This window comes from Ricinus communis, chromosome 1 (assembly GCF_019578655.1).
Source record: "Ricinus communis isolate WT05 ecotype wild-type chromosome 1, ASM1957865v1, whole genome shotgun sequence".
NCBI classification, from domain to species: domain Eukaryota; kingdom Viridiplantae; phylum Streptophyta; class Magnoliopsida; order Malpighiales; family Euphorbiaceae; genus Ricinus; species Ricinus communis.
The window spans coordinates 4,399,978-4,426,573 of NC_063256.1; the positions used below are offsets into that span (position 1 = coordinate 4,399,978).

Below are 26,596 nucleotides of genomic sequence, written 5' to 3' on the forward strand. Positions count from 1 at the left end.
CTAAAATATATTAATAAAAATTAAAGTAAATAAAAAATAATATAATCAAGTTTAAAATATTCAACATTAAATATTCAATATATTAATGTAATCCAAACATAAATTTAATAAATTTAAAATAATGTTCTAAATAAAAAAATTATATATATATAAATAAATTTCTGAGATTTTAATTTTTTTTTGACATGTGTGCTTAATTTTTAATATATAAATTTTTTATTTTAAATGTGTATTTATTTATTTTGATATATATACTTATTTCCCGACACATAGGATTCAAGTTTATATATAATTTTATAATTTTTTCTATCAATTTATTGATTAATAAATTATATTTCTAACTAAATAATCGACGCTAATTCTAAAAAATAACATATTAATTATATTTTAATATTTTATTAACTAATAAATAGTTTTCTAATCACATAATAATATTAATTCTATCTTAACAAATAGTATACTAATTATATTTTAATATTATATTAACTAATAAATTAGTTTTTTAATTAGATAACACTTCTAATTCTAGAATATATTTTTAATATTATATTCAATTATAAATTATAATTCTTTAATTATATAATAAATTTTTACTTTTAAAAAATAGTAATATTGATAGTACTAATTTATATAATATTAAAACTAATTAATAAATATTTTTAAAATGACTTTAATATTATTATATTAATAAAATTCTAAAATTTTAAAAATAGTTAGTTTGCTATTATTTATTAAAATATTATAAATTATTAAATTAAAAATTTTATTAAATTATATCTATTTATTTAATTTTATAATCGAAATAATTATAATAGCCGTGCAACCCACGAATAAGTAAATATTAAATTTAAATATAATGGTATTTGGATAATGAGTACCCGCGAATTGAGATTTAAATCTGACCTGAATTTAATGTGGATAGTAAAATTAAATTTTAAATTTATTTATTATTAACTTGATCTGTCTTATTAACATTTATTCGAATTGGATGTTCAAAATTATCTGTATGACTTACATTCCTAAATTTAATGGCAAAATTCGACTTCATTTCAAAATAAAATGTAAAAGGTTAGTTTTTTTTTTCCCTTTAATGCAAAAAAGGAAAGAAAACACCTAATTACATAAATACGCAAAACCCGTTGGTGAGTTGTAACTGCCGCGTTACGCAACCAGCAACTAAAAACAAATTCAACTTCGTGTCCGAGAAAAGAGAAAAAAAGAAAAACTCCAAGCTGAAGAGTGAAAGATCTGCTCCGGCTCTCGTCTTTGCTTCATCTGGAAGCTTATTCTCCTCGCTCGATCCGAAGCATCAGCGCCCACTATCCTTCAGCCCAAGCACGGGTGATTCCATTTTACCTATTTTGCACAGTTGCTATCATTTAACTCTAATTTACCCATTCATTTTTTGTGAGCGAATCATAGAAACTTCTTGTCTGGCCTTGTTTGGAATAAAACATGTGCAAGATTTCAATTGAGTTAATTCTCTTAAAATAATGTCATATTTTTAGCATGATTTCATTTCTTTCAAAATGCCTTCAAAATTTTTAAGTTGAAAGTATTTAATTCTAGTATCTATGAGTTGAATTTAGTCTGAACATACGGATTGATTAGATAGATGAAAGTTCTTGCATTCTTACAAGAATTCAATTCGGTTTTTGAAATTGGACGGTTCAGATAAATCAATTCTAATTTTTGTTTTGTTTAGGTTTTAGGATTATGGATCAAGATGGGCATGCTGTAGAAGTTACAGGTCTATCTCCTAGTACTACAGAGAAGGATCTCTATGATTTTTTCTCATTCTCAGGTTCAATTGAGCATGTTGAAATTGTCAGGTATGCCCATATATTTTTTTTTTTGGGTTCATTATTATTAAAAGTAACTTAATTGCCATTTGTTGATATTGGAAAATTCTTTTAAATGGATGGATACAGATGCGGTGATTATGCATGTACTGCATATGTGACTTTCAAGAATGCATATTCTCAAGAAACTGCAGTGTTGCTCAGTGTAAGTGTTGGCCCTATAACTATTGCTGGTTGCTAAATTAATTATGTGCACTTTTGGCATGTGTGGTTTGGTTATATGTTTCTTGAATATGTCCATTTTAATATTAATGATACTAGTTATCTGGGTTCTTTCTGTCTATTTCACTAGTATAGAACTTGTAACAGGTTCTTGAATATGAAACACTGAAATATAGCTCGATGGATATAAACTATGGGGACGATTTTCTTTTGCCACAGCTTGTATCTAACGTGGTGAACAGTTTCAAAATCAGTCTTAAGAATTTAGATGTGGAAGTCATTTCATTAACAATTATATGATTGCTTTTACAGTTATTAGCCTCCAACAGCGTTGGTATTTGGCAAAAGTAGCGATGTTGCTATAGATGGTATTCATTTTATTAGATCTTCTCTGTGATGTCTGCAATTTGTCAGAGGTTGAGGCTATCAATTAATTTGAGCTGTATATTTTAACTAATAATGTGGGATCTTCAAAGAAATTTCTACTGCTTCCATTAGTATTAGTATATCACCATCTGAAACTTGCTCCTATAATTGTCAACCTGAACATTATAGCTCCACAATATCTTGGTTTTTCCTTTAGTATATGTTCCCATCAAAAACAGATTTTACCATCAGTTAGTTTTTTTTTTTTATATTATTACTTCTATTATTGAAATTTGCAGGTACATTTCTAGTTGATTTCCAATTACCCTATTTATCCCTGTATTAATTGCATGAAACATTGATAAGTTCATTTTTAATTCTTTGTTGCTTCTTTGCTGATGATTATGTGACTAAAGGTTTGTTGTTATCTTACTGCTCTTCCTATTATTATGATTTTAGGGTGCTACGATTTTGGAAGAACGTGTATGCATAACACGCTGGGGGCACTATATAGATGAATTTGATCTTTGGAACACGCCTTCATTGAGAGTTGAAGATGAAAGGGAATCAACTGTATGCCTTCTATATTTTCTCTATTGTGCTAATATGATGATCTATTATTACGAGTTGGATTCTTATTTCAGGTCATTATTTAATAGTTGGATCTTTCATTTTGTAGCATCCCCCAGAAAGAAGTCAGTATGTTCCTAGCGCTGGAGAAGCAGTAATAATGGCTCAGGAAGTGGTAAAAAACATGGTGGCTAAGGGGTATGTGCTGGGAAAAGACACTTTGAGCAAGGCGAAAGCTTTTGATGAGTCTCACCAAGTGACTGCAACAGCTGCAGCTAAGGTTGCCGAGTTCACAGAGAGAATTGGTCTTGCTGATAAAATATTTGCAGGCATGGAAGCTATGAAATCTGTGGATCAGAAGTACCATGTATCTGATATGACTAAATCAGCTGTCTCAGCAACAGGTAGAACAGCTGTCGCAGCTGCAAGCACTGTGGTAAACAGCAGCTACTTCTCCAAGGGTGCTCTTTGGGTGTCGGGTGCTTTAAATCGAGCGGCCAAAGCTGCTGCTGACATAGGTGCCAGGGGTGTTCAACAATGAGGAGTCTGTTCAACTTGGAGACAGTTTCTGATACTGTATAACATATGTAAAGAGTGTAACTAATGATAGTTTTATACTTTTGTACAGTACATGCTGGTTTATTCAAGTAGGGAAATAAACTTTGTTCATAACATAATCTTGTGTGGCTGTTAGCATGGCCAACTTATGGCATTATTATTGCTCTGCGGGTGCATTAGCTATATGTCTGAATGTTGACCTCAAGATTTGCTTGAAGGCTTGCTAACTACACCTTAAGGGATTTGAAATTATTACATTGAAATATTCGGTAGCCAGTCCCCAAAATAGTTTGTATGATTACCATTGACAATGAACGGAGCTATATAAGAGGTAAACATTTTCTACAGTTATTATAAAAGTGGTGAACGCCTATGTGGTGAGGAGACTCGAATTTTGAACAACATCAATTTTCAGAAATAGAAATGCCAATCAAGACATTTTCAAATTAATTAATATTTTTCATGTTTATGACGGAGCATAGCCTCGTACAATTATTCTTACGAATAGCTACTTTGAATGATGTCTCATATAAAGTAAAATAAAAAATATTGAATATTTCTTAAACAGCTGCAAAATGAACTATTGAGGCGATTAGCTCAAGGTTCATGACAGCAGAATGGGATGCTCAGTAGGGGCCAACCAATAAATATTGATAGAAACAACTGCTGCTGACTTGGCTTAAACCCATTGAGGCAGCAAATCAGTTGATACAGTCCAGTATTCTGATAGAAAAACATATAATTCGCACCCTAACTTCACTTCTTGTTGGTTCTGTTGACTCTACTTCCATTTTTCCGTGTCGGTGGGGCGTAACATCAGCATCCTTTATAGAAAAGTAATACATCCTCATTCTCGGATACATTAAACGGTCCTGATTAGCCTAATTTCAAGTCCCCACTTTAAGTGGATGTTACTGTTTACTTTACATGAAAATCACTTAATGCATCCGCAATGCACCGAATAATAAGGCAAAGCCGGAGTCCCGTCGTTATGCTCTCACCCGCCCAATTTTGACCCGGTTTTTTTTCCCCCGATAAAGAACCAAAGAAAAAAGAAAAAAAAAAGATAATCAGTCTTCTTGGCCTTTAATAAGATTATAGCGTCCACACTTGTAAATGTTAAGAAACCATTTGTGGTATCGCGAGCGTGATTAAGTGATGGATACGGTGTCGATTCGGGTTCCGTACAGGAACCTGAAGAAGGAAGTGGAGGTAGAAATGATAGGTGTTGACGAGCAGCAGCATCATCGGATTCACTTGAACGATTCATCTTCGAATTCTTCATCTTCTTCTTCTCAGATCCCTAATAGTGACTCGTCGCCGATCGCCGTGAGATCTAAAACGACGAGACATTATAGTTTGATGACTCTCATTCTCAGTTGCACGGTCGCCGCCGGTGTTCAATTCGGTTGGGCCTTGCAGCTCTCTCTCCTTACTCCTTATATTCAGGCAAGTCCATATTCGTTTGTGGTTCTACTGCTGAAGTTTCTTTAATTTTTGTTGTTTAATATAAGATACAACGCATTGTTTGGAAAAGAATTTTATATTTTCCACAAATTCAATTGAGTTCATGTCAGTTGTGGCATGATTTCATTTCTATTTTTAAGTTGAAGGAATTGAATCCAAACTCTATGTTAGTGTTACGTATTTATTATTATCGTCTGTACTACTTTCAGTAATTTAGCGACGTTACTCATTTCTTGCCTGATTGTTTCAGACACTCGGTATAGAACATGCGTTTTCCTCATTTATTTGGCTCTGCGGCCCTATAACAGGACTTGTGGTAAGTCTCAATAAGTCAGCTTTTAAATTTCTACTTTCAACTATTTTTATGAATTTAACGCAATTTATGTTAGTTTCATGGTACCTAGCTTAATCTGAACTAACTTATATTGTTAGTCTACTTCTATGGTGCACAAACAAAAATTGGCTATATCAGTGACTTCTATTGGACGATTTGTATTGCTGGGTTACTCGCATATCTTTATGGTGATTGTAACTCAATAAGTTGTTCGGTGCACAACCACATGTACATTCATTTTCCTTTTTATCATCATCATCATAAACCTAAAAAAGGCTAATATCTAGTTATGGTCTTCCTTGAAGTATATACTATAGCTACACTAAGCAGGCAATCTGGCATGCTTAGAATTTTAAGAAAGTAAGATAATCAGACACTTATGTACTGTAATCTAATGGATCAGATGTTGGTAAGTTGCAAATTATTTTAATTGTACCTGACTCGTGCATAATTTGTTGCTCCTCTCATCCTATTGAATTGCTGATAGACGTGAATCGTGATGGTCAATATAATTCTAAATAAATTTAATCGTAATTGATTAAAATAGCTGCATTTTTCTTATCCAGTGTTAATTTAGATTTGGAAGTAGATTAATTGTTGGTTTTTCACTTTTAGGTTCAACCTTGTGTTGGTATATGGAGTGATAAATGCACATCAAAATTTGGAAGAAGACGGCCGTTTATTCTTGCTGGATCTCTCATGATCTCAGTTGCTGTAAGTATTCATGAAACTCTAATTTATTTTTTAGCATCTATTGTTGCATACTGTGCTTTATATCAGCTGAACTAAATGTTGCAATTTAGGTGATAATAATCGGATTTTCTGCAGACATTGGATCTATATTAGGGGATACCAAGGAGCACTGCAGGTTTCTGCTTCTTCTCTCAATTCCTTGTATTTCATTTCACAAAATATGTGTTTGACTTGCTAATACCATCTCATATCTGGACATGCAGTACATTCAAAGGCACTAGAACAAGGGCAGCTTTTATTTTTGTCATTGGTTTCTGGATGCTGGATCTAGCTAACAATACAGTGCAGGTAGTATGTTTTGATATTTATCTCATCTTTTTATTACTTTTGTATAGAAAGCAATTTTATCAATCGCCATGGTATTATCTCTATATCCAAGCAAATAATTGGGTTATTTTTATTTGTAGGGACCAGCTCGTGCCCTTTTGGCTGATTTCTCAGGTGCCTTCTTTAAGTTCAAATCTTTTTAATTGTTACTTCATTTAGCTTTTAATAGAATTTAGGGAACTGTGGTATGTTGAAGTTGATATCTTAATCATGGGTTTTAATGTTTATGCAAAATACAGTAAGATGTGTTGTTACTTCCTCGTAGGTCCTGATCAGAGAAATTCTGCAAATGCTGTATTTTGCTCATGGATGGCTGTTGGAAACATTTTAGGATTTTCTGCTGGTGCTAGTGGGAGTTGGAACAGGTGAAAGTTTTGAAAAATTTCTTGCCAGTCGATGTTTCTATGGATGTCCTTGTGCTAAACATTTTTATGTTCCTTACTTTCTCTGAAATGTTTCACACCATTATGCCATTTAAACCTGAAGAAAAGTAGTTTTGCATGAGCCCAGTGCTGCTTTTTTCAGTTGACATATGCTAGCTACTGGTATTATCATTTAATTTTTGCATGAAGATGTTCTGTTGATTGGTTATCTGATATTACAATTTTTGAGCAGGTGGTTTCCTTTCTTGATGAGTAGAGCCTGTTGTGAAGCTTGTGGTAATCTGAAAGCAGCATTTCTTGTTGCAGTAGTGAGTTCCATTGTACTTGGGTTTTGTTAAATGCTATGATATCCTAAGAATTCAGTCAATTTAACTTGTAAAGGTGTGGCAGGTGTGGCTCAGGTGATGAGTTTATTGGTTTTGATTGAGTTCTCTTTTGAATCATTCTGTTTGTTATTTCAGTAAGCAGGATATAGAGAACTTGCAGGTGATGCACTCTCCAAAACTTTTGAGTGCTAAGGAATACATTATTGAAAATACCAGTTCTGGAGGGAATGTCACCTCCCTGCTTTTTGGACACATAATCTTAATTGAAAAGAAGTTCTTTGTTTAAAGAAAGGAAACCAAAGCTGTCAACTTATTGCAACTACATCATGATTAATGTATGAGTTGCCAAGATCTTGGGTTTCATGAAGGCCTAAGCATTATCAATTGTATCATTTAGACAAGGTTGTCAATGCACACCTCCTTGGAGTTTGTGTCTTTTATGCCTTGGTTACAGATTATATAAACAGGCATGGCAATAGGATAAATTTGTAAAAGTAAATTTAGATAAGGACAAGATGGTCAGATGAAAAGATTGCTTGAAATTGCATATGATATAATTTTGGTTGATATAGGAAAGCAAGGAGGTTTGAGACACATGTTTTTGCAAGGAGGATGTGAAACAGTTATGACTAAAATTCTTTTGAGAGGATATAAGTAGTTGCTGTTTGCTTTCTAATGACAAGCATCAGCATTGATTCCTATAAATATTTAACTTTTAGGCAGGTTTAGAAATTCTTTTTGCGCATTTTTAAATCACATGTCATTTTGTTTCATTGTCATTGGTTATCAAGTGATATTACATCTATAATAGCTGTGGAGTGTTCTACTACCTGTGGGGACCCATATATATGTCATTGTTGCATGATTCCAATAATTTGTTCGGTATATGTGCAGGTGTTCTTGACTCTGTGCACACTTGTGACTCTATATTTTGCGGATGAGGTTCCACTAGCTAAAAATCAGCCCCTCCATTTCTCAGATTCAGCTCCATTGTTGGATGATCCTCAACAAATTGGTGGTGAACTTTCGAAATCTAAGTCTGACGGGCCTGTTTTCAGTAATACTAATGGGAACAATATCAATAGGAGCATTGAACAGAATGTGAATCCAAAGCATGCCAACTCCATCGAGGATCAAAATGAAAGTCTTGGTGATGGCCCTGGAGCAGTATTAGTTAATTTGTTGACTAGTTTAAGGCATTTACCACCAGGGATGCATTCTGTGCTTGCTGTTATGGCTCTTACTTGGGTAAGCATTTCAGTGATTGTATATCATTATTTTCAGCATTCTGTGGTCCCTGATTAGAGTTATGGCAATCCTTTGATCAATTTTCTTGATAATGCACATCACTCCTGATCTTGAAAGGTTAATGCCACGGATTCTTTTGTTTTTTTAATTTATTTATCTCTTTCTTATTTTGCATTGTGATTCTGCTCTGCATGTAGTTATCCTGGTTCCCTTTCTTTTTGTTTGATACGGATTGGATGGGGAGAGAAGTTTATCATGGAAATCCAAAAGGGAATTCTGATGAAGTCCGGCTGTATGATCAAGGTGTCAGAGAAGGTGCATTTGGTTTGCTATTGAATTCAGTAAGAACTCAAAATTGAGAATTACCTGTATGACTTTTGTTACATATTGTCACTTGGCTTACTTATCCTATTATATAACCCATGCCTAGAGTACTTTAGTAGAATAATCAACACAATAGTATGAAAAGGTTTCAAAATTAAATACAGATAAGAGAAAGGTCCCTCTGCCATTTGTTGATTCTAAAATATATGAACTTTAGCTGAAGTGAAAGATGAGAACAATTCAGAGCCATGTCTCTTACTGAGAAAGAGAATAGAGGAGGCCACGTCAGATACAAGAAAAGCTAGGGGATCTAGAAAAGTTGTGAAAGGTAAAAGGAAAATAATTTAGATAAGGTCAGGGGATAAAAAATAAAGCCAAAAGCACATGCAACATGTTTTCGAGGGGCTTCTTTTCAAATTCACTTAAAGATATTATCTCAATAATCATATTTTCTTTCTTATAATCATTTGTTCCTGTTCTACTGCTGTAGGTTGTTCTTGGCATTAGTTCCTTCTTGATTGAACCAATGTGTCAGAGATTGGGGCCAAGACTTGTATGGGGATTGAGCAATTTTATTGTCTTTGCCTCCATGGCAGTCACGGCTATCATTAGCTTGATATCTGTTGGTAAATATTCTGGAGGAATTGAACATGTTATCGGCGGCAATGCTGCTATTAGGATAGCGGCCTTAATCGTATTTGCTCTTCTGGGCTTTCCTCTTGCTGTAAGTTTCTGTTCTCATTGAAATAACTTCGACATTTTTCAGTTTTTCCATTAAAGCGTGCATTTAACTATTTGTGTTTTGCAGATTACCTATAGTGTTCCATTTTCTGTCACAGCAGAGTTGACTGCTGATTCAGGCGGTGGCCAAGGTTTGTGTGGAAGTTAATTTTCTAGGATCTCGTTCTATTCATTGGTTAACTGAATTCAGTATATCATCTGATACTTTTTCTTGCTGCTGTACAGGATTAGCCATAGGAGTCCTGAATCTTGCAATTGTTATTCCACAGGTAGGTGAATCTGCTGTATTTATTTAGTTTTGCATTTTCTGCATTCAATTCATATGCGGAGTGGGGACATTCCTTTTATTATTTTTGATACAATAACCTTTTTATCTTGAAAATCAAGTACTTCTATTTGAAAAATGTCATGCTACATCTGTTTGGTCAAGGTTTAGGAAATTTTTCTTTTCGGTGGTACATGAATTTTATATTGATGGGCTAGGGAAATGGATGCCATTTTACCTTCTATTTCTATGGGCTGGTATTGGAGCAACATTTTTTCTTCTGTTCTAGTCAAGTTCAATGAAATTTCATTTCATATGTCTTGTCGGTCTGTTGTTTGTGCAGATGATTATATCTCTGGGTGCGGGTCCATGGGATGCTTTATTTGGGGGAGGCAATATACCTGCCTTTGTCCTGGCTTCTGTGTGTGCTCTTGCAGCTGGTGTCATTGCAATTCTGAAACTGCCAGATCTTTCAAATAGTAACTTCAAGTCTTCTGGTTTTCATTTTGGCTAGCTGCTGGAACACTCCAAACTAAGTTGACATTTAACCGGCGGACAACACTCCACCTGAAGAACATGCATGTTCATCTGCTTTCAGAGAGATGGTTCTTCCATTATACGTACGTATAGTTCTCATATTAAAGAGAGTAAAATACATATTCCGATTCATTCATTTTTTTTCCCCACATTGTGGGCCCCTGTATTTTATGTAGTATAAGTTGTCATTTGAGTAAAAGCGAATACATGCATACAGCGATTAGTGCTTCATCATTCCATTTTAATATAGAAGTCCGATCATATTATAAGTTCCCGTTCTCAGATAATGCCTCTTTCCATTTCCAGATGCAGTGTTAGGGATTGGTCCGATGTTGATTAATAAAATAGAGAATAACATATTGATGTGGATTATTCAAGACCTGTATCTGGCGTTAGTGTTTGATTTTTTCTGATCTCTTAAATCCTCAACCACAACTTTCCAGTTTCCACACTTTTGATTGCACTTGCACACGCATACAAACATACATCTCTATCAATGACAATTAATGTCATTAATCTGTTACCTTGTTTTATAATCCTTTTGTGCAGTTTGCAGTTTAGGTATAGGGTTGTTACATCAGAAAGTTATGGTGCTTGGTAGGCAACTTTGTCTCAGAGGGGCCTAGTTGAATGGAATTCGTTCTAAAGGGATAATTTTCATCTGATTCCTTATGCTATGGGCTCCATGACTACCAATAGGGTGAACTAGATCCATCTTCAGGTAGTTTTGACATCCCATATCATCATTTGGTTGTGTTCAGAATCTTGTTAGTCATGACAGTCTCCCCTAACAGTGTATTCCATAGTTGAGCTTCACTGTATTGTGATTTCTTTTTCTTCTTCTTTCACTGTATTCCTCTTTTTTTCTTTTTCCTTTTTCTTAAAAAAAAAAAATTAACTCGAATCCTATGGGTTTGACTCGAAATCTCGGTATCCAGTAACACCAAGTTGAAACTCGTTAGTTTTGTTTCTGTAATTTGTAAAAAAGAAAAAGGCATTCTCGCTGTGTTTTGGAATTGTAGGTAACATGTGATTTCAAGCAGATTAGGAATTGCATTTGTAGATTGGTTTGGTAGTTGAGAAATTTGTTTCGTGGTGGGTCTTTCTGTGCTGCTCGGTCTACCCTAGCCAGCAATGACTAATGAAACTAACATGGATCCAAGAACACAATACTTCCTCACTGGACAAGACATGTCAAGTGCATTGGATTTTATATATATTGCAATTGCTTCAACAGCAACGCTGCTCGGTCTTCTGAATTAGCGAGTGTTCGTGTTCTCACATTTCTTGCGTCATACATTGTATTTCCTCTATCTACAATTATATCTTAATGGTTCACTGTGCAAATAGGTGATAGATTCTTTTAATTTACGCTATTACATACCAATATAAGTAAAATTAAATTATTTGGCTCTTAAAATTTGATCAAAAGAACTTAATTAATTTTTTAATTTTTAAAAAAAAATTTCAAGAATCTCAAAAGTTTCTCACATCTTCATCTCAAACACACAAAAGATTAACATGGCACTTCTGATTGTCACATTGATGGAACCATTCCATTATAAGAGGTTAGATTATGAACTACTTTCGTGTAACATGGGCCTTCCTGTATCTCACAACATTTTGAGAGAACTTATAGAAGATAACATGCATCTGCATGAACACGAATGGAACATGTATGTGTGTATTTTCTTTTATTTATTTATTTATTTTCAATCGGTTAGGGTTGGGATTTGATTTTACAACCCTACGGTTTTATATTTGACTGTAATACCGTTAGTTTTAATGGTTCATACTACTTGTTTCTTTTAAAATACAAATAGAAATAAAATGAAATGAGAAAAGAAGAAGAAGAAGATAAAGATAAAGATAAAGGAAAAAAAAAAAGTGGAGTTCAAATCGTATTTGACAGAATGAAAAGTGATTGAAAGAAAGTGTTGCATTCCAAGTGAAAGGGATTATCAGTTGAGAAGGTCTTTGAAAACGTAAAAAAGGTGAGGTCATTTCCTATTCTTATATATATATTATATTAAATAAAGCAAGGGGGACGATCTGATTATATTAAAAAAGTAACACAAAGAAGAAGAAGAAGAAGAAGATAAAATATCACAATCAATAGGTGTTAGTTGAGTTGTGGTAGTCGAGGTTACCTTATACTTACTCTGGAGAGACTCACCCGTAAAAAGTAGGATGTTACCTTGTAAAGCCATTCTGGAAGGTGGTGGTGGAGTTCCATTTCCCTTTACTACTCTTCCTATACTTTGATCTTCACTTTTCCTTTCATATTTCAGTTCATCTAACTGACCACTCATTTCAATTAGGCCTCTATTTTCTTCTACCTTCAATATAAATTTCATAGTGTAGTCTTATTTTCTTGCTAAATGACTGCCTTATGGTTCATCTTATTAATAATTCCCTATTAAACATGCTATTGTGCTTATTGGCATCGGTGTAATTTTATAACTTTTACACTTTCATTTTTTGTCTTTTTTTAGTGATACTTTCATAAGCTATATTTTCTATTTACACACCTAGCATTAGTAGTTTACGATTTGGCACCACTACATTTCCTTATAATAATATTATATAGTTATATGCATAAAAAATAGTTTTAATATTATATAGTTATATACATCAAATATAGTTAAAAAATTTAATTCAATCAGAAAATATATATACTTATCAACTTTAAACTCAAAACAATTAATCAGCTTGTAAATTATTTAAAAATTATTACAATTAAAATCAGCTTGAATTTGAGAGATTAAATATTAATGATACTAATTGACTTGGCACTAAAGTATTAAAAAAAAACAAATAAGATATGAAAGTGTCATAAAGAAAAATGAAAAAGTATGAAAACTTAAAAATATAAGGCAATATTAGAACCATTAAAGTTATATTTTATAGTAAATCGTTAACATACTAAACTGTAGGAAAATAAACTAAAATACAAAATTCTATTAATAAATGAAAATACAGGTAGCCTTATTTTTTTTTGTAATTTTCTCTCAAGTATTTGCTAGGGGAAACATTTGTACATTTTTAAATTTGTATGACTGTGTTTATTCTGTTTTTGGTTGTAAAGAACATGGCTTGTTATGATTCGAATAGCATATGCATACAGGTTACACCAATTCTAGTAATGATATTTTAGAATTTCCTCTTGCCTGTTTTCGGTTTCTAATTTTAATAAAACTAGTTGTTATTATTATATGATTTATAAATAAAATTTATAATATTTAATTTTTATTTATCATTTTTTAAAATAACTATACATTATATATTTTTAATTTTTCTTCTTATATTTTTTAATATTTTATTAGTATATACTAATATAAAAATTATTTATTAATTAATTTTAATATTATATAAATTAATACTATTAATATAATTGATAGTGTACTATTTTTTAAATTAGAAAGTATTTTATAATTAAAAATTAATTTATTAGTAAATATAATATTTTAAATATTTATTTTTATAATAAAAATAATTATTTAATTATAAAATTAATTTATTAATTAATATAATATTAAAATATAATTAATAATACTATTTTTAGGATAATTATTATCTAATTAAAAAATTTATTTATTATTAGTATATTATCTCTTATGATTAAAATCAGTGCTTAATTAGAAATGTAACTTATTAATCAATAGATTAATAAAAAAATATATAAAATTATATACAAATTTAAATTATGTGTGAAAAATAAGTACAAATGTCAAAATAAAAATAAATATATATATTAAATAAAATTTTTATATCTCAGCAAAAGGAACAAATGTCAAAAAGAATTTAGATTTCAGAAAATAATATATATAAATATTTTTTGTAATTATGTTTTCCGTTTTTATTTTTTCACATAAGCTAAAAATTATTTTAAAAAAACTTTTTAAAGATTATTCTGAGTTGATTCCAAAAAAGAAAAAAATTCTGAGTTGGAGAAAATAAAATAAGAAAGAAGAAATAGTTGTTATTAATTTACTATGAAAAGTGGCAAAAAAATAAAATGTAAAAAGAATTGAAAGTGCTGGTGCGGAGTAGTTACTGTGTTAGGGTGTATATCGATTTTTGTAATTTCAATAAACTAACTGTTCAGTCATAATTATTAATGTCATTTTTATATGAACAAAGACTTTATTTGACTAGAAAATATAAGAATTAAAGTTCCTTTTAAAAAAAATTATCATCTCCTTATCTCAATTTTAATGAAAATTCTTTAAAGTGTTCTATCAGACTCAATTAAGAAAATAGAAAACAAATAAATTCCGAAATTAGAATTGTTAAATTTCGAGGGAATTCCAAATAAGAGTGTAATGTAAAAAGGAAATGAAAGGAGACGCTAAAAATAACTAACACCAATTGCAAGTTTTTTAAAAAAAAAAAGAATATATAAAAGAAGAAGGCAGAAATTAAATAATAATTTAACTGAAACTGCCTGTAGAACGGATAGGTCCAATTAACAATTAGTGCAATTGTTTGGATACATACAATTGCACCCAATTGGTTTCTAAGACATCGCACGAATTTTTTAATTTAAATGTTTTATAAGGGTCTATTTTATGTATTTTTCTTTCTTCTATAGAAAACTTAATAAAAAAAAAAAAAGGAATAAAATAATAATATTTTCCAGTTGTGGCCAATCGAAGAAATGTCATGCTGAACCAACGGTTGTGATTAATGGGCCACATCTCCTTGAGAAAAAGTTAAACATGACCACGAGGAAAAATATAAATAATAAAACATAACAGATCCAGTAGTTGACAAATCACTATCAATGCATTTCCATGGCCCCACCCAAATATATATATCAAAAATAAAATAAAAGGCATTGATATTTGATAGAGCTAAAGAGTGACGTCAAGCAAAGATAGCACATGGGATCAGTGAAAGCTGAAGCAGAGCAGAAACACCCATTTGGCATGTGGAGCTTAACATTCAATTCAATTTCTTTTTTATTTATTATATTGGGAATTGATTCAAAGAGGATATGTGCATTCTGCACCTTTAATTTCACTCCAATAATATCAAATATGCCCATTATATTGATTACATCATTTGATCATTTCCATATCTTCTCTTTATTATTATTTTCTTCTAATTACTAATCATTCTTATTCTCCCTTTTAATTTCTAATTAACCCCATTCATTGTCAACTAAACATATGACTTCATCCAATAATGGATAGGTTTTACTGTTAAAAATATTGGATCATTTTAGACTTTTCCATAACAACTTTATTTTCTAATAGACTAAAATGAAACAATTTTTTTCTCTTGTGTAATTACTATTACGTTAATTTTTAGTTAATGATAACTTAATTTAAACTTTTTAAACGAGCAAATAAAAATTTAAATTAAACCATTAAATTGAATTTAAGATTATATTTTTATATAAGATTAATTATCCTTTTAATATAAATATAAAATTATTTAAATAAACAAAACCGTTAGAAACATTTTATGTTCAATATACAGCTAACATGTCTAATTCATTGTTTAGTAATATTATGTTAGAAAATGAAAAAGAAAAAATTTAATTGATGTTTGAATTAGTAATTGAATAGATTATCAACCAAATGGCCGATAATCATTTCTTAAATACTTAACATAATTCCACTATGAGCTGAGAAGCTACCAACAACTATTGAATCAAATAGGCCAAAAGTATCAAAATAAGGAGTAAAATTCTCTTAAAATAATAATTTGTGCTAAAGTATATATAAATCAGGAGCTACACATTTTATTTTTTTATTTAAACTGAGAATTGATTTAATATTGAAGACAACGTTAGCAAAATGCAGATATTCACTTTACCCACCCTTCTTATGATAATGTTGGTAAATCTCTTTAATTTAATCTCAAAACAATTAAAAATAATATAATAAAAGGGACAGGAAAAAAGAAAAGAAAAAGAAACAACTAACTGAGGGTAACTGGCCTAAGAACATGGATCCACCCCATTCCAATGGGGTAGCCTTCAGCTTCCAACTAATAAAGTCATGTGATGGTGTGTGAGTAGATTGTCTTCTTCCCAATTTTTAAGCAAGTATTTTTTGTAGGGTCCCTACCCATTCCTTTTGGATACATCCTCACTGTAGCATAAGCCTTCTAGCTAATGATTTTTCCAATCAAAAGATGCACACTTTTGACAACTATATAGTTATATATATACCATTCCCCATGCAAATGAAAATGCACCCTTCTTAAAATGAACAAAAACCCATTACCTAGGGTTTTATTTTCTTAATCTTTCTTACCCTGCAAAAAGTGTTCTCTATTATACATGCATATAAATACTGTGACATAACCATGCTTAAAAGTTGCTGTGTATGAGAGGGAACTGTTTAGCAGAAGTGGGGAAACCCTTAGAATTATTCGACATAAACAAGCACATCAAGCATCTAAGTTATATCTAATTATCATTAAGTATTAATAAGCGCATCAATCATTTAGATTTCATCAGTATTTATAAGTACATACAGAAGTTCTATTCTAATCCAAAAGGTAATCAGATGAAAGTTATAACTAATTTAATAAATGATACCAAGTATAAATACACACGAGTGCATAGAATTATTATCTTAAATGATCATTAAAATTGAATGTCAATATCCAAACCTTCAATTCTAACGTTCAGTCATCTGAAAGACTAATCGAAAAGAAAATAGCCAATAAAATTGCACACATCATCTACGAATTTGTGGGTATTGTATGTTTGTGGCTAAATTAACTATTTTTGGGTCCATATGTTGGATACTAAATTCTTTTCATGGGTCCATCGTGTTTTTCTCTTTACTTTGAATGTCATGACATATGATGAAAGAAAAAAAAAAAGGGGGGAAAGAAGTAGGAGATCATGAAAAAAGGAGAAAAAGAAAAAGAAAAAAAGAATAGTGTAAGCTACCTAGCCGTGAAAATTGCATCTTGCAAGCTAGCAATTAGGTATAGCTGCTTTGTACTGTTTGTGATTCATTGTTGCATACAGAAAAAAAAAAAAACAATGATGAATTTCTATACCATTCTGTAATAGCAAAGATTGCACGAGTCCTTTTGGTGGATTGATGAAGATGGATACCTCTTTCAACAGATTTCCAAGTTAGGAAGTATTGTTCATGTTTCAGTTCATTGTCTTTGCTTAGGTCCTCAGGTCTCAGCTAGTAAAAATTGTAGTTTTAGCTTGTAAAAGGGACCATTTTCTGTCTTCCTGGTGAAACAATTTAACTTTTTCCAAGTACCATTTGCTCCTTTTATTATTATTATTATTATTTTGAATGTCTCTTTCCTTCAAACACAAGCATGCACCACAAACTATTTCAATTGTTTGTAATTACAGGACAGGACAATGGGGCAAAGTCAATAATAGGAGTGGACTTTAACAGTGTTACTCTCTTGCTCTTTTCTTTTTCACCTTCCTCGATAACCTACCGCAGCTAATCGCGAATATAAGGAACAACTTAACTTATTCTTGCTTTTTTATATTCATCCCAATGGACAACTCAACATGCTTAGTTCAGCTTGTAATCAATTTCTTAGAACAATTTGTTTTAAATGCACACTAGACTGATCTCTTGAGAAAAATTTAATTCCAATTGATGTATAAATTGGGCCAAGCATACCCTTATAATCTTGAATAAAAAAGATTCTGAAGCATTATTCTTACTTAACCATTTCCCGTTATTATCCCGCAATATTTTATAAAAATTAAGGATTTATATATTGTTATTTTTTGAGTAATAGGTATAATGACGTATTACATAATTAATATTTTTGTAATAACTATATAAGAATTATGTTTTACTTATTTTTGTTTTTATTTTATAAATATGTAATTTGTAGTTAAAATTTGATAGAATAAGTTATTACACTAATTACTTTTTTTTTTAAGTTGTGGGTTGCTTCAATAACTGTTAATAAAACTAGATAATTATTGGGTATACTTTCGATATCAGTAATATGTTTTATATTTAAACAAAGAAAGATTCAATAAGTATTTCTCACACATTTCAATGATAAAAATATGATATACATCAAGAGCAGTAAAAACTTTCATTGAGGTTACCTTTATTCCCAAAGGTTAAAAGGATAAAATATAAATAAATTATAATTTTTTTGAGAGAGAAAAATAAATTACAAATTTATCAATGTATTATCGTTAGAAATTCACGATAACCATCGCCACTGTAGTATGGACTTTTAAGGTTTTGATAGTGTACATGAATAGGAGCAGTGAGTATACCAGGAGAAAGATTATTATTGTGATATTTGGTATTTCGAAGATTAACCATTAATTAATCTCATAATGTAACTTCCATATGTTATTTTCTATTCACATAATGTAATAAACTGTATATGTAACATATTGAATGTAGACTGAATTTACCATATTTTTAGTTGGTCGATCGACTTCAGTGTGTTGGGAAATGCATTAGATTGTGCACAGCATAGAAAACTATTAAAAGAAATCAACTGTATATTGAGGCATAAGAATTTGAAAGATTTAATTATTTTTTTCAAAAAGGTCTTGTTACTTTTTTTAGTTATACATCAGCAATTTTAGAGGAGAAATGAGATATTATAATTTCAAATTATAAATATTTTTAATACATATCTTGAATAAAAAGAAATTATATTATGAAACTGTGCCAAAATTATAATTTATCATTAGTAAGAATAGATTAAAAAATTAAAATTAACTCGGGTTAGATAAAGACATGATTTATGTGGTTATGCATTCAGTGTAAAGGTCATTCGACAATAAGCATATAAAATCCATGTATAATAAAGATGGAAGTATCATAAAATAATTGGCACTTATTAGCCCGCAACACATTTGTAGTTTTCTTGGTCCTGAAATGAAAAAACAGTGCAATATCTTGAGGCTTGAGGCGGAGTAGTCATCCGTATATACACATGTAGAATTTTCTACACATATATACATAAGAAGAAGAAGAAGAAGAGGGATCGAGAGGTGAGGATAGAAGATGATGACGAAGTGGGATTTGGAAGGGAGTGGCAGAAGTGGGATAGAGATGGACAGAAATGGGGGGCACGAAGACAAAAAAGACCAGCTCTTGTAGGGTTATAACCACAGGGATTTTATTTTTATTTTGTTTGCGATTTCAACTGAAATTGCTTGGTTGGGCTTTTTGATTTCTCTTTCACAATCCAGTCATAAACAGAAGATGGGAAGGGCTTTCTCTCTCTAGCTATACTTAAAAACTGATGAAAGGATAATGGATTGGAAAGAGGTCCGTCCTAATGCACGATACCTGTTGGTGGGTTAGGTAGCAAACCCTGCCCCCCCTTCTTGGACCCATCCCTAGATTCCTGCCCTTCTCTCTTTCTCCAAATGCTAACCCCTTTTAGCCTCTTCACATATACATCCAACTCATTTCTCTTTTCTCTCAAGTAACCTCTCTCTCTCTCTCTCCCCCCTTTCTTTCTTCACTCAAAGAAAAAGAAACTGAGACAACATAAAAATATCAAACACTTTTGTAAACTTTCTCACTATTCCTCAAAAAAATTAAAAAAAAAATTAAAATTAAAAAAACACCCACCCCCATTTAAAGGGTCTAGTTTAAAGGGATCAAATAAGGCAGAGAAGATAACTCCCCCACCTCTCTCTTTTTCTCTATTTTTTTCCATTTCAAGTCACCCACTTCACTTTCAAGGCTATTCAGAAATCAAAACCCAATCTTTTAATTATTTCTCTTGTTTAATTTAGAAACGGAATCGAGCTATAGTTGAAAAAAGTATGATTGTAAATTCTTATATTTATATTTGAAGACAACTGTCTTTGTTAAGAATAACACCATTATAAAATTTGGCTCTCCTTCAGTATGGAAAAAGTTTTGATAAATATATACCATTGAAAATGACAGAAGAGTATCGAACTCTACTAGCTACTTACATATGCAGACACACTCCCTTCAAATATATTATCTTTTTTTCATGAGAATTACAGATAACATGGTTCAGCAAGTTGCCTTTTCATTTCATATCTCAACCTCATCACTTTCTTTACCTTTTTATAGAGAAGATATCACTGTCATATTACCAATTATTTTTCTTTAACAATAACACTTACAATCTAAAATCCAAAAGTTTTTTAACCCAAAGAAAACTATAGTGTTTTGTTAACAACTTCCAAGAAAAACCCCCCTATCCTTTCTTCATTCATCACTGAGTGGATAAATTCTCTTTTTATTAGCAGTGAAATCACATTGAAATAAAGAAAAAAAAAATAAAGAATTCCCTCTTCATATAAAGAGAAGTAGAACTATAGAATCATTATCATACACCTCTCTCTCTCTCTCTCTCTCTCTCTCCTCTCCCATCCTCTTCTCTTCCTCTGAAAATATATTATATTCTAATAAAATAGAAATAACTCTTGCTATGAGCTGATAAGGTATAATATATATACATATATATATATGGGCGCTATTCATCCAACCAAGAAATTTTGTACATCTTCTTTCATTTGAAACTTTTCTTTTTATTCTAGCAAAGGCCTTTTCTTTTCTGTATAAAAGAATTTCTTTTTCTTTTTCTTTTCTGCTGTTATAAATCAAGTCTTTGTTTTTCTTGTCCTTCTTCCACAATAAGCTCTGCCCATTACTCTGCGCATCTGCATCTTTAATTTCTTTCTGCCTTCCAATATGACAGTCAGATGATCATCTTCAAAGATTTTAAGATTGGTCACACAAGATTAGGCTCATGACTTGCAATGGGATGGCTTTCTTCCCAGCAAATTTCATGCTTCAAACCCCTCACGAAGAAGATCATCATCAACCTCCTACTTCTCTGAATCCAATTCTACCCTCCTGCACAACTCACGACTTTCATGGTAAACCTGTGTGTGTGTGTGTGTTAATTGAAGGGGTCTGACTTTAGTACAGTAGCAACCTCATCGCTCTGGAGACTGCTCTTGTGCTATTGAATGTTTTACTTTCTTTTTCACCTTTTGGTTGTATATCGGTGCAGGGGTGGCGTCATTTCTAGGGAAGAGGTCAATGTCATGTTCGGGGATTGATGCATCATGTCATGAAGAAGCTAATGGAGAAGATGATTTGTCTGATGATGGGTCACAAGCTGGAGAGAAGAAGAGGAGGCTTAACATGGAACAAGTCAAGACGCTTGAAAAGAACTTTGAATTGGGTAATAAGCTAGAACCTGAGAGAAAAATGCAGCTGGCTAGGGCTCTCGGACTGCAACCAAGACAGATTGCTATATGGTTCCAAAACAGAAGGGCCAGGTGGAAGACTAAACAACTAGAGAAAGATTATGATCTCCTCAAGAGACAGTTTGAGGCTATCAAAGCTGATAATGATGCACTCCAAGCTCAGAACCAGAAGCTTCATGCAGAGGTTAGTTTTATTCATTAAAATACTTTTTTGCATTTTCTTTTCTTCACTATAGTATATGCACCCTTTTCTTGAATTGTTTTTTAAGGAAAATTATAGCTTGTAGGAGAGTAGAACGGATTTTGCATGGAAACTACAATAATAATTATTTGCAGTTGCAGAGTAAAATTTGGAGATATGATCAAGATCATTTCTTTCTTCTGTAGTTTTTGCTTTTTGACTTTTTCCTTCTGTAATGATTTTTATAAACCTTTATTTCTGTTAACTTCTCGAACCAATCATGGCTTTTTGGCAAAGGTTCTTTTCTTGTCATTAGTGCAACTTTTTGATAGGTTGCTTCAACCCCAAAAAGAAAGGCCAAAACAACTAAGAGATTATGGAAAAAAAAAAAAAAAAAAACCTTTTAAGTGATTGATTGATTCTTCATAGTCTGAAACTAAAGACTAATAATGACTCAAAAAGATAGATAGATCTCTATTCTTATATAATATTATTTTTTTAGTGGAAGGATTAATGAAAGGTTCTTATGTTCATATACACAATTTTATAACAAGATTGATCTTGACTGGTTTAATTTATTGGTGCAGATAATGGCACTGAAAAGCAGGGAACCAACTGAATCTATCAACCTGAATAAAGAAACTGAGGGTTCTTGCAGTAACAGAAGTGAAAACAGTTCTGATATAAAGCTAGATATATCAAGGACACCAGCTATTGATAGCCCTTTATCAAATCATCCAATTACAAGCAGACCTCTTTTTCCATCTTCATCATCTATAAGGCCAACAGGAGTAGCACATCTCTTCCACAACAGCTCTTCATCAAGGCCTGACAGCCATCATCACAATATCCAATGCCAAAAGATTGATCAAATGGTAAAAGACGAGAGTCTTAGCAACATGTTTTGTGGCATTGATGATCAATCAGGATTTTGGCCATGGCTTGAGCAACAGCATTTTAATTGAACATGACGATGATGATAAGAGTATATTTAATTAAATTAATGAGAACCGGAAGTGCCCATATTGGAAGGAATATACACCATTATGCAGTTTCTGAATTGATGTTCCTTCGTTTTTTTTATAAAGAAAAAAAATTATCATGCATTAAGAGGGGCAACTACCTTATGCTTTTTTTTTGTTACTTCTTTAGGTTGGTGTATAAAGTAGGAAATATCAAGTTGAAGATCTTTTTTTCTTTCTTTTTCTTTTTATGAGGAATAAAGGGGTTTGTGTTTTTGAGTTATATACAATGCTTTCCTAGAGAGTTTCTAGAGAGGGAGATGATTGCTAGGTTGGATCATGGAATTCAATTGAAATTATAATTTGCTAGCTAGCGACTGGTTGGAAGACTAGCTAGCATGGGCCATGTAATAAAAAGGGATTCTCTTTTCTTATATATTTTCAATTTTCTTGTTTTGGAATCATGTCTTTGTACTAGCAAAGAAACAGAAGAAAAAATTACTTTGCATGCAAGTGCTTCCTTCCAAGTCTTTGCAAATGATTTTAATTGCCCATTTCATTATTTTGTACCATTTGGTAACCCATTGGTGAGCACTATCTTCTCCAAGTAAATAAGTTTCAACCCTAATTAACCTAGTATGGATTAACCTGCAAGATTATTAGACAGACATCTAATTACTAGTTATGTTACTCGATCTTATTTCAAGTTTACAGCTCAGGAAAAGATATAGATATGTGGAGAGAGAGAGAGAGAGAGAGAGAGAGAGTATATAGAGAGTATCAAGCACACATTCCAAGGAAGAAAGAAGACAAACAGATGGAAGAGGAGAAGAAAACAAGGAGAGTTGGAAATGGTCATTCTCGTGAAGGGGACGTTAGCAAGGTTATGCTGACAAAGAAGGGAATGGCATCCAAAAGTTAATGTAAAACCCAACTTTTGGCACTGACCATATATACATATAATAGTCCCTTCAACACGAACAACAAACAAAACACTAACATATGCAAAATAAGCGAAGATAAAAAAAGAAAAAGAAAAAAATCCCCCATCCCCCGCCCCCCGCCCCCCTCCCTTCTTGATTCTTTTTCTCTGATTGAAGCTTTCATCATGTGACCCACTGTCACCCACTCCGTAGCATCCAACACAGTCCTCTCTTTCTACCCCCACTTCCATACATCTCTTTTTCACAAACAACCTCTCTCTCTCCCCTTCCATTCTTTCTTTGAATGTGTTCTTTTTCCACAAATTCCACCAGCTATCTTCTGCTTCTTCAACACTCCCCTTCTGTTTTTGAGGACAGAAACGAACAAAATTGATTGTCAATTTGCATACTCGTTGAAAGATTCAAAGATACACAGTGCAATACTTGTGTGAATTTACTCCCAATCTATCATTCTGATTTTGTGCAACTAGTATCGGCCCATGAGATAATTCTTGAAATCCTCCTTAAAATGGTTCTGAAGAGAACGAATTACTGATAATAAAAAGCTCAGACGAAAAAACAAACAAAACCATATGATACAGCTGGTAAATGTATGTGCATTTCAGTCAGGTGCCCCATTGGTATAGATGCTTATCTAATATATGCAGCATAGTCACTGAAACTGTACCTATCCAATATGAATAAGTCTATATGTTTAATCATGAATATGCATGCATGGGTTACTTTCTTTGATTTGTCACATTATAGTCCCCTCATCTCGAATCAATCTGTCCCCCATCTTTTGTGCACTCTTTTTCTCTGCTTCTCCACACAGTAAAAAAAGGAAGATTATTTATCAAGCAAAACTATTCCGCGATACATTCTTGTCCTCGTCACTTGATCGTCAAAAAAAAAAATTAAATTTGACATGTCCCATTTAGTTTCTCAACAACATTTCTTGTACTATACACTATTTTCAAACAAATGATTTTACGAGACAGACATTTGACTTATACATAGATATTTGCTAAATTCATTGATTCCAATTAGAGAACTTCACTAAATTGTTTAAGTTGTTAATTATGGCTCAATGATTAACATCAGTTTTGACTGTTTTTTTCTTTAAGGAGACGACATGTATTACCAGTTTGCCAATACTTTTTCTTTTTTTTTTTTTAAAAAAAAAAAGGTTAAAGAGCTGAAATCCTACAGTACTTTTTCTATATATAGTTAGTCCATTAATGAGGAAATAAATTTTTGGTAGATTTTCAGGCTGGTTGGCGCCAACTATCTTAATAACAGAATTAACTAGATTCTATTACCCAGATAACCCAACTGGATAAAACAAAGCATGTCATAAAATCCGCAAAATCTCTTACATATAAATGCATATCTTGATAAAAGCATATAATTTAATATTGACACCCCAGATAATAAATGAAGATCAAGCACAAAATTAAATGATAAGGAAAACAAATGTATCTTCATGGGATCATGTGATGAAGTTCAGATAATCTTTGGAAACATGGCTGGAAAATTTGGCATTTGATTAACAGGTTTAGATTCCAACATAGAGTTGCACTTAAAAGAAGAAAGAAAGAAAGAAAATACTTTTAAATAAAAGTATAGTGGCAAAATTGAATATTGCTGGTTACGTACAGCAAGTTAAGTGAGTGGCCATGTGAATAGTTTAACAAATTCCTTATTTAAGCACTTAGTAGAGTACGCATTGCATTATGATAATACTGAAAAATCAGGGAGATCTCAGCATGTTTGCTATTATTGCTTTAAAAAAATTAAGAGAGCATGTGAGGAGCAACAGCATAATTATGTTTATATAATTGGGTCTTCGTATATTTCTGTGATCAACAAGATTACTATATTAAATTTGGCAGATTCCGTCAACGGCTAACATTTTATTGGATTAAAGTCTTGAGTTTCACTTGGGCACATACTAGATTGAGAAAAAGGTGTCTTCTTTACATCCTTTTTCCCTTTAGTCTTTCTTCGAGGTTGATGTGGATAAATGCTTCTTTGCTTAATTATATTTTAGGCCAAGCTGGTTTGTAGCTTTTATGAGTTGGAAAAGCCTTGAGTTTTTAAAGTTAATTATTAATGATCTTTCTTCCTTCTTAGAACTTCCTGTGCCAAAAATATTATAAAAGAAAAAAAAAAAAGATTTCGTCTTATATGAGCTTTTTCCTTTTTTCTATGTACCCATTTGCGTATGACTTGGTTAGTATATTAACATTTTAAATTTGCAGCAAATTAAAGTAGTTAACCGGTTGATATTCTCAATTGTAAAATTGAAGTTTTTTTTTTTTTTTTCGTTCACTAATATTAGTGGAGACTTACACCCTTAAAAAATAATTGAAGTGTATTATAATATATATAGTAGACCTCCCACAAATAAAGATTAACATTTTTAAATTTGCCACTGATAGATGGAAACATAAATAATTGGCTCATGATATTTATTTATATTTATCAATCAAATGTTAAAGTTTAAGAATTAAAAACATTTGAAAAATTATTTTTATGAACTAATTTTTTTTTTTAAAAATGTTAAATCAATTAACTTAACTATTAATACCTAATTGAGCCGGTATTTGTTAAAATGGTAAAAATATTTCATTTACGTGTTAATCAAATTTTTCATTAGTAGTGCTGTTAACTTGAAGGCCTTACTAATTGTATATAATCATATAAAACGAAGAAGCATCTAACAAAATATTGAAATCAAGAATATTCATATGATTTTCACCCTTTTATAGTTACACAATTATGGATTCCGAAATTCAAAAATCCACCTTGGAGAATATTTTGGAATTAAGCTTAATCAGTCATGCGTAGTTGTAGTTGTAGCTGTAGTTGTAAGTAACGGCTAGTTAGGAAGTGTCATGGATTTCACAAACAGAAAATAGGCCTAATGAATTGAGAAATGGGCTTGACAGCAAGTATCATTCTTGGAGCCCAGTTCCATGACCCAACAAAAGAGAATAGCGATCCCTGAAGATGCCACTTGGGAAACGACTAGCCATTGATTTTTTATGTGGCTCCCACATATTTCCCATCAACCAATAGAAACAAATACAATAAGAATTCTTTTTTAA

The 26,596-nt window shown here is 31.7% G+C and overlaps 3 protein-coding genes across 5 annotated transcripts; all 3 read left to right on the forward strand.

Moving 5' to 3' along the window:
- The first annotated feature begins 1,130 nt into the window (after positions 1-1,130).
- LOC8286988 (binding partner of ACD11 1) lies at positions 1,131-3,634 on the forward strand. 2 transcript variants are annotated; one of them, XM_015719767.3, is made up of 5 exons: positions 1,131-1,341; positions 1,713-1,832; positions 1,932-2,007; positions 2,850-2,963; positions 3,070-3,634. In XM_015719767.3, exons 2-5 carry the CDS (start codon positions 1,717-1,719, stop codon positions 3,499-3,501), a joined length of 738 nt encoding a protein of 245 aa, XP_015575253.1. In that variant the 5' UTR covers positions 1,131-1,341; positions 1,713-1,716; the 3' UTR covers positions 3,502-3,634. The 2 variants fall into 2 exon arrangements, with proteins under 2 accessions (XP_015575253.1, XP_002520109.1); XM_002520063.4 differs by having other exon boundaries at positions 1,132-1,341; positions 1,706-1,832.
- A 732-nt stretch (positions 3,635-4,366) lies between these two features.
- LOC8286989 (sucrose transport protein SUC3) lies at positions 4,367-10,595 on the forward strand. Of its 2 annotated transcripts, none has more exons than XM_015719823.3 (14): positions 4,367-4,967; positions 5,236-5,301; positions 5,935-6,033; positions 6,123-6,187; positions 6,276-6,360; positions 6,480-6,513; positions 6,665-6,764; positions 7,015-7,090; positions 8,003-8,356; positions 8,554-8,697; positions 9,171-9,404; positions 9,489-9,552; positions 9,647-9,690; positions 10,030-10,595. In XM_015719823.3, the coding sequence occupies exons 1-14, from the start codon at positions 4,677-4,679 to the stop codon at positions 10,198-10,200; spliced, it is 1,827 nt and encodes a 608-aa protein (XP_015575309.2). In that variant the 5' UTR covers positions 4,367-4,676; the 3' UTR covers positions 10,201-10,595. The 2 variants fall into 2 exon arrangements, with proteins under 2 accessions (XP_015575309.2, XP_015575310.2); XM_015719824.3 differs by having other exon boundaries at positions 4,812-4,967; positions 6,148-6,187.
- A 9,935-nt stretch (positions 10,596-20,530) lies between these two features.
- LOC8286990 (homeobox-leucine zipper protein ATHB-13) lies at positions 20,531-23,021 on the forward strand. The gene is made up of 4 exons (XM_015719764.3): positions 20,531-20,643; positions 20,901-21,081; positions 21,219-21,601; positions 22,186-23,021. Exons 2-4 carry the CDS (start codon positions 20,952-20,954, stop codon positions 22,561-22,563), a joined length of 891 nt encoding a protein of 296 aa, XP_015575250.2. The 5' UTR covers positions 20,531-20,643; positions 20,901-20,951; the 3' UTR covers positions 22,564-23,021.
- The last annotated feature ends 3,575 nt before the right edge of the window (positions 23,022-26,596 follow it).

Bases quoted from the DNA above. Each gene is read 5' to 3' on its own strand.
- LOC8286988 (XM_015719767.3), top strand. From the start codon at position 1,717: ATGGATCAAGATGGGCATGCTGTAGAAGTTACAGGTCTATCTCCTAGT. The intron at 2,008-2,849 runs GTAAGTGTTGGC...TTATGATTTTAG, and splicing joins AAACTGCAGTGTTGCTCAGT to GGTGCTACGATTTTGGAAGA. The intron at 2,964-3,069 runs GTATGCCTTCTA...TTCATTTTGTAG, and splicing joins AAGATGAAAGGGAATCAACT to CATCCCCCAGAAAGAAGTCA.
- LOC8286989 (XM_015719823.3), top strand. From the start codon at position 4,677: ATGGATACGGTGTCGATTCGGGTTCCGTACAGGAACCTGAAGAAGGAA. The intron at 5,302-5,934 runs GTAAGTCTCAAT...TTTCACTTTTAG, and splicing joins GCCCTATAACAGGACTTGTG to GTTCAACCTTGTGTTGGTAT. The intron at 9,691-10,029 runs GTAGGTGAATCT...TTGTTTGTGCAG, and splicing joins TTGCAATTGTTATTCCACAG to ATGATTATATCTCTGGGTGC.
- LOC8286990 (XM_015719764.3), top strand. From the start codon at position 20,952: ATGACTTGCAATGGGATGGCTTTCTTCCCAGCAAATTTCATGCTTCAA. The intron at 21,082-21,218 runs GTAAACCTGTGT...ATATCGGTGCAG, and splicing joins CACAACTCACGACTTTCATG to GGGTGGCGTCATTTCTAGGG. The intron at 21,602-22,185 runs GTTAGTTTTATT...TTATTGGTGCAG, and splicing joins ACCAGAAGCTTCATGCAGAG to ATAATGGCACTGAAAAGCAG.